Below are 14,091 nucleotides of genomic sequence, written 5' to 3'. Positions count from 1 at the left end.
GGAAGTTTATAGCATGGTTAAAATGGGCACAACAAACCTATCTCACTCACTATTATGTTTCTATATTTTAATGAATTAATAAGGTTTCAGTATTATTGATTGCGGATATCAGTTAAAAACTATCAACAATTAAAGTGTGACAAATAATGTGTAACTACATGAACATGGACTTTTTACAACTCTATATGAGAAACGTTCCTCATAATGTGGTACAGTTGAGCGGTACGTTTGTCTCCCGTATGATGGGATAGCACCTTACTGCACCAGATCTACGACCCCACGCCAAAGGTTACTAATTTGTCCAGACTCCGTTCAAGTTAATCTCTACATCATACTGTACCTCTTAAGTGTACAGATTTTTGCCTCATATTTTCGGTCTGTTCCTCATAAAATTTGTGATTTTCTGAACTTCTGAGGCAAATTATTGAAGAGTGAATCCACTAAATAATGACAGTCGTTTGAGTGTCAGATTTCATATTCTTCAGAAAATACAGTTCAAGAAATATGGAAAAAAAAATACATGACAACACAACTCCTTTTATTCTAGCAACATATAAAATTGTCTCTACTTTTTTTTTTTGGGGGTTAACCTCTCATTACTTTTCACTTTGTCCAGATTTTTGTGTCAAGAGGTTCAGAACTATGCCTATATCCATCCATAACCTCTTTTCCCATTTTACACATAGGGTCATGGGCTGTTTGTTTCATCAGTGACAATCGCCTAGAGTTTACGCCGCCAGGTGGCACGGTACGATACAACTCCCTCTGACCGTCTCTTTTTGGCACATTTTGTTTCATCCGTTCTAATGTCGGCAATGTTTCGCTTGGAGAAAATGCAGTGGATTGCAGTTAAAATAACTGCATACTATTTTACCTAAGAAAATGGATGATAATTCTCACGCTCTTATTCCGTCAACTTCTGTACTAAAAGTGTTCCCTGGTTATTGGAGGTAAAAGGCTGAGAACTACACGGTATAACGTAGAGACATACTATCACAATTCAGAGTACCATTCTAACCTAAATAAACATCACTTACAGTAACACTGACAATGAGTTGAACAGTAGCGAATATCAACTAAGAAGCAGATCATACTTTTGTATGGCGTACGGCTTTGAGGCAAGTATTGTCAAATCAGGAAACGCGTGACGTTTTGTCAGTCGTCAGAGTCACATGATACTTAGACGTTTCTTGGGGTGTTGATACAGGAATTTGTTACAAGAGAAGTTTACTATGGTTGTTTAAGTTGGGCATTACAACGTTAGCCAATATGAGTGGTTCCAAGCCTGATATTCTGTGGGCTCCACATCACATGGACAGGTTTGTTATATGCGACTCGGAATTAAGCCTTTATCACATCGAACCTGTTGGGTGCTCAGATACTAAAGGAGGTGCTTTAGGTCTTTCAAAAGAAACGAGTACAACTTTGTTAGCAATAAATTCAGACACTCCATACATGAAATGCGTTGCTTGGTATCCCAAGTATGATCCTGAATGCCTTCTTGCAGTTGGTCAAGCTAATGGGCGTGTTGTTCTTACCAGTCTTGGGCAGGACCACAATTCAAAATGTAAGGATTTGATTGGGAAAGAATTTGTGCCCAAACATGCCAGGCAGTGCAATACTTTGGCATGGAATCCCCTGGACAGTAACTGGCTTGCTGCTGGCTTGGATAAACATCGGGCTGATTTTTCTGTTCTTATTTGGGATATCAGCAGCAAGTTTATTCCAGAAGTTGCTGTACCTGTGGAAAAGGTTAGACTTTCATCTGGTGACATCGAGACTGGCCTTGTTGTAACAAAGCCTTTGTATGAACTAGGTCAGAATGATGCATGCCTCTCACTTAGCTGGCTACCTAGAGACCAGAAACTTTTACTAGCAGGTATGCATCGTAACCTTGCAATATTTGACTTAAGAAACACAAGTCAGAAAATGTTTGTGAACACCAAAGCAGTACAGGGTGTGACAGTTGACCCCCACTTTCATGATCGTGTGGCTTCTTTCTTTGAAGGTCAGGTTGCTATTTGGGATTTACGAAAGTTTGAAAAGCCTGTTTTGACATTAACAGAGCAGGTTAAACCCTTAACCAAGGTTGCCTGGTGTCCAACTAGAACTGGTCTTTTGGCTACTTTAACCAGGGATAGTAATATTATCAGACTATATGATATGCAGCACACACCTACTCCCATTGGGGATGAAACCGAGCCAACAATAATTGAAAGAAGTGTGCAGCCTTGTGAAAACTACATTGCTTCTTTTGCATGGCATCCTCAAAATCAGAATCGAATGGTAGTTGTAACACCCAATAGAACAATATCAGATTTTACAGTGTTTGAAAGGATTTCACTTGACTGGAGTCCAACAACCTCTCTGATGTGGGCTTGTGGTAGACACTTATATGAGTGCACAGAGCAAGGAGAGACTACTGTTGTAGAGAAAGACATAGCCACTAAAATGAGGCAACGGGCATTGTCTCGTTATGGGCTTGATACTGAGCAGGTATGGAGAAATCACCTACTAGCTGGAGATGCCGACCCTCAGTTGAAATCTTTGTGGTATACCTTATATTATATCCTTTTAAAGGTGGTAAGAATAAGAAAAATGAACTGAATGTGTTTTAATGTAAAATTGATGTAATTTTTTTCTAGCTTTTGTGATATATGTGAAAATGTTTTATTCTTTTTTTTTTCATGTGAACACTATTCAGAGATGGCCAAAAGCAAAATGTCTTCCTTTGTCCTATTCATACTCCAGCCAACAGTGTGTTGCTAAGTTATAGCAGAGAAAGGATGTCTAATTTTGATTGGTCTGCCTAGTCTGCATAAACACATTCATTGTAAATAATTTGTATCTGTCTGTTGAGCTATCTATATGTGCTTTGTTTACCAGGTTGTCTAACAAGGTTGTGTGGCCCATTTTCAGTGAAATTACAGAGAGGCTTCATGACTAAATTATGAAGTATACACCTTATAAAATTATAGTTATTTGTCAGTAATTAATGCAACTTTGGTACATGTTAACTAACTTGTACAATGTGATTAATGCGATTGGTTTAAATAAGTGTGGTTTAAGTCCATGATTAATTGTAGAAGCTTATTTCACATACATAAAGGTGTTCACTATTATCATCTGGCCTAATTTTCAGCGATTTGCAGGACATTTTGTATGACGGTAATATTGGTGTTGTGCCAGTTCTCTACTTGTGCAAATTGTTTGAATTTACTTAGCTTATCTATTTTATATATTTTAATTTGTTGTTTATTGGGGTAGTGCATTGATCACAACGGACCATTTGTAGGCACAGCCTGGATGAAGGAATTTATAAAATTTAGGTGCATTCACAAACATGAGATAATCACAGAAATTACAAAGTACCCACAGACACATTAAAATAATTAGTAAATATTAACAGCGGAGAAAAATTAGTTATTTTTAAGTGGTGAATATAGAAGTGAACAGCGACTTTCGAGAGAGGGCGGCAGTAGAGTTGAGTAAGTGAGTGAGATAGGTGATAAGTCCCGTGGTAAAGCACTGTTTTTTTGATGGAGGTGTTCGATGTGTATTCTGAAAGAGGAATTATTTTAAGGTGAGAGAGGAAGGATTCCCAGAGTATGGGTGAAAGATTGGAAAAAGAGGGGTTGGTACAGTAAAGTTTGGTTTGCTCTGTCTGGAGTGATAGTGTCCTTTGGCAAAGGTTATAAGGAGTGGTTTTAGTATGGAATTGGAGGCAGGAAGACATTTGGTTAAAGGAGTTTGAACAGGAGGGAACCTAGGAGTAGCTCAACTCTGTAGGTGACTAGGCTCTATCTGGCTTTGAAGAAGGTGGTGCAGTGGTGTTCTGGGGATGGGGGCGGAAATGAATTGACAGACTTTGTTTTAGACTGCAGCATGAATGTGTTTCTTTTATTAGGAGGTCATATTTCAGTTGCTTTAGGAGGACTCTTTGTCTATGGCAGCTCAGTACTTGTGTATTATCTCAACCACACTTTCTTGCCAGCTCATTATTTGTGTTATAGCAACCATGCATTCTCACCAGCATGTTATTTGAATTTTTCAGAAAGTAGTCATTGTTTTTTAGCGCTTGATTTAACTGTGCTAAGCAGAAATGTCTGAGATATATTCTTGTTACCACAATATTTAGTTTACTGACATTGGAGTCGTTATTTTGCAGGGGATTTCATTGGTCTAGGTTGGTTTGACTGGGATTGGATATCTTATGCTATGCAGATTTTAATTTTGTTCAGGGATTGTAGACTGTGGAGCAAAAAAAGACTCTCTAAGATGATTAACATAGTTTCAGTAATACTTTGGTATTTATGCAGGAGTGTATTTACCTGTACAGTAAATGCACAGTTAGACTGTAGTGCAGTAGTCGCAGTTTAAAAACTGGGTTCGTACGTATGTGGTTGTGGTAATACATCGATTGTATTTTCATTTGATGACTTCACAGAATAAGTAAAAAGAAATGCATGTTATGCTATGAGGGTTTTTGCCCTCATGATTATTCTGCAGTTGGGCTGCGTAGACTGTGAAGCACGGAAGGAGTAAATTTCACAAACTTAACAGGCTGGTGAGAAAGCGTGGTTGGGTTAATACGCAAGTACCGTACTGAGCTACGGATGCTAAACTTGCATCTACTACTCTGACTGCATCTTTCCCTATTCTCTGCACCTGAGGTACTCTGCAGGTGCTGTCATCCATAAATGCCCGTAGACTGCTTTATTCCATATCCCTATTTTCTCTGAGTTTTTTTGACATCTTTATTAAATTCACACATTGAATGGTACACACATGGTTTATAGAAGAGAAGACAAGCTATTGTAAATATTTCATTAACTTCGTGCATTATCCATAATATTTTTTCTTTTTAACAATTATCATTCACTCCAGCGTTACATAAATCACTTTAGTCCTGCCTTCTCTTAAATTTCACTCTTCTTCCTGTACATTATCCTGCATTTTTTTGCGTCCGCATATTCCATTTATTTCTCACTTTTTTAAAGATCCTGCCTCCAGTTATTTTGTCTCCTTCATAATATTTGATACTTCATTTATGATTGATTTAGATTCTAATTTATTTTTTCTAGTAATTGTTTTATGGCAGCCAGTTGCATTCAGCTTAGCAAGGTTTTACTTTGTCTAGGCAATACCGACCTTGTATCCCAGCTCTAAATAATCATTTCCTTTGTTCTTCCACATTTCTAAGGGTAACCCGTAGGGATTTTTTAAAAGTCTGACAACTTGATACATTCCATAAAAAGATGTTCCCAATTACCCATCTCTTTCCCATCACACCTCCAGCAAAAGCTATCTACCCAAGTAAAAATTCTTTAAAGTCTTCTTGATTATTAAAAATAACTTTGCAAGCACTTCTATTCAAAAAGCCTTCTCAACTTCCATAAATACGTGGGAGCCTTACAGATTTTCTCCCACTGTTCCTGTGTAAGTTGCCTTACCAGACTCTCTCTTCCCAGTCTTTTCTAGCAGTTTCTCATTGATTCTTATTGTTCTCTTTCAGTATTTTATATGTTGTACTAATTGTGATGCCCCACCACTGGCCCAGTAATCAACGAGCCTCAATCCTCACCACTAGCACCTGTGGGAGAAGTACATTGGGAGGATGACAAGTACACACACATTATTTCCAGATGTAGCTTTCTGCATCAAGTGCAATTTCCCTTAAGAGCACACAGAGACCACAGTCAGTCCGGGGCAGGTTTCTTCCTCTTTTCCCAGATTTCCAATAAGACTCCCCACTGACACAGCTATAGGGTTGAGATCTCAGCTGAGTGGCCAAGCCAAGACCTCCAGCACCCTTTCTGTCCAACCAGTGCTTCGTCTCCCTGCCCAAGCAGCTGACACACACACTCTTGGAGATTTGTTTTATACACTCCCCTGGGAAAAGGCTGGCACAGGTTTACTAGCTATGCCCCCTTCTGTGCAGACTATAAAGTAGTTATAACGGCTACCAGCCAACTCTTTTATCAGCTATTTTAAGGCCCTTAAAAGGTGTCCAAACTGTGTAATGTTACTATCAATACAAATGGTAGTTTGACCAAGAGCAAGGCTGTTAGGAGTGGCCCACACAGTGTCTCCAAATAAATATGCATTTACTCTCAGAGCTTAAATGTGTCTAGACAGACCAGCCACAATGAAAGGTTTAAATATATTTAATAATGTAAAAGAACAAAACAATACTAAATATATATTTACAGTAACATCAGGATTCAAAATTGCAGGAAATATTTAAAACAACATTGCAGGACAGTCTTAAATAAGTAAAGAAAAACATCTAAATTAAGCTTCGTATTCCTGACTATGTCTAAAAGAATTATACTGTACCACTAGTACACTTAATTAGAGCAACAAGTCAGATGTGGTGAGTGGGTCTTGGTGTTGTCAGGTCAAAGACAGAATAAAGAATGCTCAGTCTCTCTCAAACATTTCTTAAATTAATATCTCAAATATTACTGCTGGGATATCTTGCAGAATGACATCATTTATTGTCATCTGACTCTATCCTAGGTAAACCCCCCAGTGCTGAAAGCTAGCGGTATTTGGCATGTACCTGTGAAAATGCATACACAAGGGTTTTTCCTTAGATCTTTGCAGATCCTGGAAGTTGTAAAACAATAAAACACTTGCAAGACAATACAGAAAACTTTTCTAGTACAGTCATTATGTCTCCTGCTGCTTCATTGAAACTGAAATATAACATGTTTTTCTTATGGCCCAGCCATAAAGTAGCTTAATCTCAGCTATTTTTCTGAAATGTTGCAAGTTAACCTCCTGTATTTCAGTTTCCCCTGTTAAAATATATACATTTAAGCAGTTACAATAGTATACGTACATTTCTGTTTTGTTATAACAGGGCATGCTGTGGTTACATTTTAAGCACTTTCCAAAAACCTTTTAGTTTGATATACACCTGACATACAGTTATAATACATTTGTAACACCGGTATCTTATATGAATCATGTTGATATTTGCAAATAACATATGATTATTTACTGCCAGCACAGCTATCTGGAATTTTGTATCTTCCCTTTGCCACACTAATTATCCCCTTTTTAATGTCTGCTTCTGTTCTAGACTCAGCTGAAAACTTAACAAGCACTTTTCTTTTGGTCAATATTCCCCTATTTCTTTCTCTTTACCTATAATCTGTCAATCCCTGGTAGGGAAGGCAGTCTCAAGCTCACAATCCAAACTTCAGCTAGGCTTCATCGCACTCCATTACCTTTCCCTCCATAGTTATTTGTTCTCAGTACCTTGGTCCTTTTGCTAGTTTTCTCCAATAAATTCCAGACCCTCTTGCCTATTTTCTATACCTCTCCTTGAAGTCATCCCTATTGGTAAACTCTTCTTTCTCCATTTCCATGTCGGGTTAGTTCATAGAATACTTTTTGCTGCTTTATAAATAAAATGTTGTGTATGGTGGTTGTTATCCTCTTTAAGGGTCTTTATCCAAAACCCAATTTTTTCCTTATTTCTTGACCAGCTCCACTCCCCCCACCCCCAGTTTCATCAATATGCCTTTCCACTTTGATTTTTAATCTTCTTGTGTTATGGAGCGGAGATTCCACTGTGTAGCTCTAAAGTATCCCTTCAAATCAGGTAATCCTAAACCATCTTGTTCTATGGGAAGAAACAGCTCGTCCCACTGAACTGTTATGCTGTTCACCTCCCAAATAACTTCCTTCAACTCTTTATTAATTATGGTCCACAGCTTCTCCTTTGGTTGATTAAAAACAACCTGCATATAAAAACTAAAGCATTTGCACTGCGGCTTGTCAGTGTTTGTATTGTATTTTGTCTGTTCTCGCATATCTTTATTTGCCATAGTAGAATCCTTTTTAACCCATATACCAAAATATTTATCTTATCACGTTCCCATAGATATGGATATTGCTTAACCAGTTTGTGTGTGAGTATATAGTTTACAGCTATTGCCTTTTGTTTTATCTTCATCTATTTTATATCCCGTAAAAAAAAAAACTATAACTGTCTCAGTGTTCCACAACACTTTAATAGAAAACAAGACAAATGACTATTACCCTTTTCGCATTTATACACATTATTCATTAGAAGTTTTCTTTATTTATAACAATTGCCTTTCAATCCAATTACATAAAGAAATCACTCAATTCCTGCCTTCTCTTAAACTTCTGTCTGCCTCCTGAATGTTATTCTGTATGTATTCCCACAAATTCTATTTACCTCTGTGTAATTTGTTCCTTCTTTTTTGTGAAGATCCTTCTTCCAGTTTTTGTTTTGTTTCTCTTAGAGTATTTATTACTTTAAATACAGTTGGTTTAGATTTTGATTTTAATTAACATTTTCTGGTGATTACTTTTTTGGCAGCCAACAGAATTAAAATTATTAAAGGCCTTATGTCAAGGCAATTCAGATGCTGTGTCCCAGCTTAAAAGATTAATTTCCTTGATGACTGCCATTTGCTAATGAAAGTGTTTCAGAAATATCCCACAACATTGAAATGCCCTTTTCTGGATGTATAAAATGCATCCACATAAAACAAAGTTAATCTCTATCACTTTTCAAGTGCAACTTAGATCTTTGGATGGGAAACAGAAAATTTACTCCAGGGCTGTCACCTGTACTTATGATAGACAGAGGTAGCTGCTAAATGCTTTATCCCATGCGTGGGTACCCTTAACTTATCTATGGTATGATCCTAGTTATTCTTATTGGGGTAATATATAGTAATTGACCATGAGATGTGAAAGGCCAGAAATGGGATAGGTTATTTTGAGCACAAAAGAGGGAAACTGTCTAGGCTTAAAATGGCCAGCAAGGGCTGCTAGCCTAGTACTTACCTATGAACAAAATAATGTAGTCTGCATTAAAGTTAACATTTTTTGATTACCATACCAGTTGTGTCCTAGAATTTGAGAATTCATTACTTTATTTGCCAGTGGCTCTAAGTATAAAGTAAGTAACAGAGGGGGAGGAAGACACCCTTGCTTAGTTCCTTTGTTCCAATGCATCTGGTTTGTTCCAATACATCTGATCAGGAAGGAAGCTTCCCACTTTAATTCTTGCCTCCAGCCCTTCATATATCCTCTTAATTAACTCTGTTATTATGTCTGGTAATACAAATGCAACCATTGCCCCACTCATAAAATTCCGGCTGACTTCTTTAAGTGCATTCTGCACATAGATACCACCAACAATAGTGGTGTTTGCTTGCACTCTGCTTCCCTCTGGATCAGCATTGTTCTATTAATATTGTCAAATGTTTGCCTCACCTCTTCAAAACCGCATTGATCCATATCTTGTCTATTTTAACAACTATTTAGCCTTCTTTCAGCTAGTATAGACATAAACTCTTCATGATCATGGTTTAAAATTGAAATTGGTCTTTATGGTCTGAAGAGTCTCTCCTCAGCCACAGCTTTCTTCCAAGATATAGGCACTGTCTCCCTTTCAGAATGTTGTTAACCAAAACTTTCCAGATCTTTATCACTTTCTCATTTTCTAATATCTAAAATTCCATAGGGATGTCATCTTTTTCTGGAGACTTCCTTGTTTTATTAAACGGCGAAAGCCAACACACTCTGGCTAGGCTTATAAATGCCCTTGGGCAAATAGCCTAGTACCTACCTATGAACCTATTATACAGCATCATTTTTATCTCATCCCTTTTATCTTATTTATTTGCAGTTTGTTAACCAAGAATGTCCATTGGGCCAGAATGAGCCCATGTTCAATGGAGGCCTGGGGAGAAAGTTCCATATACAATTATTACAAAGCTAATATAAACAAAGTTATCAAGTACAATACAATTTTCAAAAACTACGAAAAACTAATATAGATGACAGAATAATAACATTTGAGCAAGGTGTTGTAACATAGTATTAAATGAAATTAAAACTTAAGTATAATTTGGAGTGCAGGCATTTATGCACTCATAGTTTCATAAGGTGCAAGGGAGGAAGAATTAGAGGAGGGGAGTAGAACAGTGAAAGGTGAAAAGGTAGAGTTATGAGAAAGGAAAAAGGGAGAGGTAGTGGAAATGATATGAAGGGAGTCACTAGGTTGACTTTTGAGAAAGGAAGAAAAAAAGGAAGGGCTGTTTGTTCTTGAGCCTCATGATCCTCTAATCTTGGCATAGTTAATACTTCCATAAGTGCTTCCATTTGTACCTTTTTTCATTGCACCATTCCTCTGTTTAATACAAATTTGCATATAAATACTGAAGTATTTGGAATACCTCTGTAGGATCTGTGGTTCATTTTTTTGTCATAGGCTCACTTAATTTGGCAGTAAACCTTCCTACTTTAAGGTGCTTACATCATTGCACTAGGTATTTCCATGCTCTGGAGTTATCAAAAATACTTGCTTAACTGAGAGTTTCCAAATACTCTCTTGTTTTCCCTTTTGTACTCAGCAATTGGTCCTGCTCTTGCTCTGTGAGATTCTCTTCTTCTGTGATAATGCTAACCTTTGACAACCCCCTCTAAATAATTCTTATTACTTTCTCATCTGTTTCTCTCTTATTTCTACCATATTTTATATTCTATTTTCATTTCTTCCTACTCAGTAGTTATCCTCTCTAAAGAAATGTTTGTCTTCCTTATCATACTCAAATCATTTCCATTACCTATTGTTTAAATTATTTTCTTTTCTTTTTGATAAATAAGTAGGGAAGTGCCACTGTCTCATTTTTAATTCAATGCCCTGCATCTTTACCTTAGTCTTTATCAGTGCATGATCTGAAATAGTTATTAAATGTGTTTCAAAGCATTTAAATACCCACACTCCTGTCCATTCTCGCCAGTTTTCTCTACCTATTGAAGTATCACATAAATTCAGTTTGAGCTACTTCTAGTCAGTTCATGTCCATCCATCCACAACCCCTTTCCCATTTTTGTATATGGGGTCAGGGTGTCACTTCAACTGTGACAAATCTCTAGAGCCAAGGTTCACACTGCTAGGTGACATTACATTCTAAGTATTCTCATATATTTCTTCAGAAATCTACCCTCTTTAGTTTGTTTCCCTCTAGGTCTCTCCAATACATCCTCATTATTGCAAATCAGGTTCCAGTCCCCACTCATAAATAATATTCCTCTGCTGACAGCTTATTGTTCCTCCTGAAATTCTCTTTACCTCCATAATAGTTTTTGGTGGAATATTAATGCATACAGGTGTAATCCTCCTTCCTTGCTAGTAATTTCCTGTTACTGTATACCCACTGTAATTGCCTTTTTTTCTTCTCTTCTATAAGTATTGGCACTCCTCTCACAAGCAGTGTTATTGTCCTCCATTTTCCTTCACCCTGATAACACTGCTGGCTACTCATTCTGAAATTCTTTCTTTGATAAATGCATATGCTCATTTATATCAAAATATGTCTCCTGTAGCATTTACGATTTGCAACTTGTACTACTTAATATAAGTCAGTAGTCTTTGTTTTTGTCTATGGCTGCAAAGCAATTGACATTCCATGATAAAATTAAAAAGTTATTATAGTAAGAAGCTATTTGTTTCACATAGACTGCATGGCAGTTCTTTCGAATGCATGTTTCTAATTTGCAGCTTATATGCACACGTAGATGCTTGCCAGGTTGATCTTGTATGTAGTTGCTGCTTCTCATTCCTGAACCCATTCCACATTTTTCCAATCTTTATAGATATAGCAACTAAAATCTCAGACCTACCTCTCAACATCCTGTGATTGCTGGGATAAACTCACTTCTCTTTTGTCTGGTATACAGTGAGTGGTCATTTTCCACAAAAAACTCTGGTGTCCCCAATTTTTAATATTTTCTCTTCCTCCACAGTTTTGTCAGAAACAACTCTTTCTGCTGGTAGGACTGCATCTTCACCAAAATGTGTCTTGGCTGCTTTCCCACTGCTGAGGTTGAAGCATACACACACTGTGCTCTTTCAGTTAACAAACCTTTTTGTACTGAGTCCAGTTGCTTATTTTTAATTTCATAACATTAATGGTAATCTATTCCTTCCAGGTTCTCTGATATAGCAGGAAATCTCAGCATGCTCTGTCTTCTAACTCTTTTTGAAACGGTTCTCCTTGAGAAGTCAGCCAGTCTTTCCTTCATGTCAACTTTTGATTTCTGCAATTTTATTTGCTCACTTGTATAGTTACGTAAAACATTTCTATTCTTTCCAGGCTTCTTTCATTTGACTGGATTAATTTCTCCAGTGACTCAATTATTTTAAACACTTCTAAATGCATTTGATATTTTTCCTCTAAATTTCTGGCTGGCATGTCCTGTACTAAAGCTGAAACCCGAGCTGCCTATTGTTGAACTATTGAGATGCTGTTCTACAGCAGTTTTTTTCATTCTAATTTTCTAGTCGATTTTCTTTTACTCTCCAGATTTCTTCTTTGCTCATATCTAGGAAGTATAGTGATTAACCAGTAACTGGATTTTATCCAGGTTGATTAATGTTACTTATTTTCCAAAGATTCTGTTTTCACATTGGGAAATATCTAATTAACTTGATGCTCAGTGTGTAGCCATCATGGAAATCCTGTGAAGATGAGGTTTATAAAGAAAGCCAGACAGCACAATTCAAAGAACATTCTGATAGCTCCATACTGGCCTTGACAAGTGGTTTTCCCATACTTTTGCTTCAATTATTGAAGAAATCACTGCTGTTGTCCCCTGTCAGGGCCCTTCTATCACTGCTGCCAGACAATTCATAGTTGATCTTTTATTCCCTTAAGGTAATGGCATGGTGTTTTCACTTACGGCATTGACCAACAACTCATTCTTCTTTTCTGCAGTAATGTCCTCCTTTCAGAAGCTGAACCTGTTAGACATGCAAAGGCTGAATGGTGCATTTTTCTATGTAAGTCACCTTCCGCATGTGTCACTTGTAAAAATAAGTAGTTTTCTGTCTGTGCCACCTGTAAAGGATTCGATCCCTTTTCTATTCTCATTCCATATGTGTTGGAGTATTTAGGTCAGGTTTTTAGTTCTGGACTTTGTTTCTGTTAGTTTGCATAACAGCAGCATCTAACATTCATGAAGGTGTTGTTTCCTCATATTTGACTTTGCTAAAGGTCTACAAAGTCTTTCTCAAAGGTACTTTTCTATTGAGGCTGTGCAGGTCACAGACTAAGATTTCATGATTCTGCACTGCTGACCACCAAATAATGTATGAGAGGTGGTGGTGGTTTTCATTCAGTATATGATAAATGTGCACTACTGCCTTGAGTTATGACAAATACCTGCTGTACCCAAATAGGGTTAACTTTGATCAGTTACAGACCATAGTTATAAAAAATTGCTTCACAGTATTTCTTATTGCTATTTCATCAAGAGTAACTGAAATTTGGTTAAAATAAGTTTTTACACACACACGCCACAACTTCCCAGTAGGGCTGACAATATCTTTCTAGTATCAGAGCTCCTTTCCTGTCTTTACAGAAGCATGCTGCCATCATTTAGCCCAGTTTGGCACACTAAGGACAAAGTTACTGTATGTTGTTAAAATAATCCATCTGTAATATATTCATCTAGTAGTTATGGCTGAAATAGTCACTCTTTGAAAGCCAACAGTTAATAATTCTGCAGGCTGAATGATGGCTGTTGTTATACATCATTAAATAAACAACTAGTCACAAGTTTGTCAAAATATAGGACACACTGTGATTTCCAGATATTAACTCTCAGTCCAGAAAGTCCTCTGTGCTCTCTTGAAGGCAAAGGCTAACTGCTCTCCAAAAGTTACACTCTAAACATAAGAGTACGAAGTTTTTATTTCCTACTCGATTCAGAATTCTGATGTAATCATCTTGTTTGAACAGTCATTGAAATATGCAGGAAGTTGCTGTGTATTTATAGTGATATCCTTTGAAAGAAAATGTCAAGCTTAAGAGAAGAAAACAAACACAACTGTGATGTCTCGTAATGTCTGCTTTTCTCAAAGGCGCATGAAACACTTCTACAGAATAACTACATGATGCACATAGCTTTATACTTTAACACCTCTGCTATATGTTTTACTGAAAATATTATTGCATTTTTTCCTGATGAAAAAAAATCACATTTGCTTTAGCTTAGTCTAGTTTCTGCACAGAGACTACCACTGAGAGA

At 37.0% G+C, this 14,091-nt stretch overlaps 1 protein-coding gene across 1 annotated transcript in view; it reads left to right on the top strand.

The window, feature by feature from the left end:
* Nucleotides 1-788: 788 nt before the first annotated feature.
* The window catches only part of MIOS (meiosis regulator for oocyte development), an 876,134-nt gene continuing 862,831 nt past the window's right edge, over nucleotides 789-14,091 (top strand). The window contains exon 1 of the mRNA XM_044066490.1: nucleotides 789-2,566. Within this exon, the coding sequence (XP_043922425.1) occupies nucleotides 1,270-2,566 (1,297 nt within the window). The 5' untranslated portion in view covers nucleotides 789-1,269. The remainder of the gene's footprint in view (nucleotides 2,567-14,091) is intronic.

Source organism: Protopterus annectens, chromosome 3.part1 (genome assembly GCF_019279795.1).
Source record: "Protopterus annectens isolate FY-2018-M chromosome 3.part1, PAN1.0, whole genome shotgun sequence".
NCBI lineage: Eukaryota > Metazoa > Chordata > Ceratodontiformes > Protopteridae > Protopterus > Protopterus annectens.
This window is presented reverse-complemented; position numbering and strand designations above follow the sequence as displayed.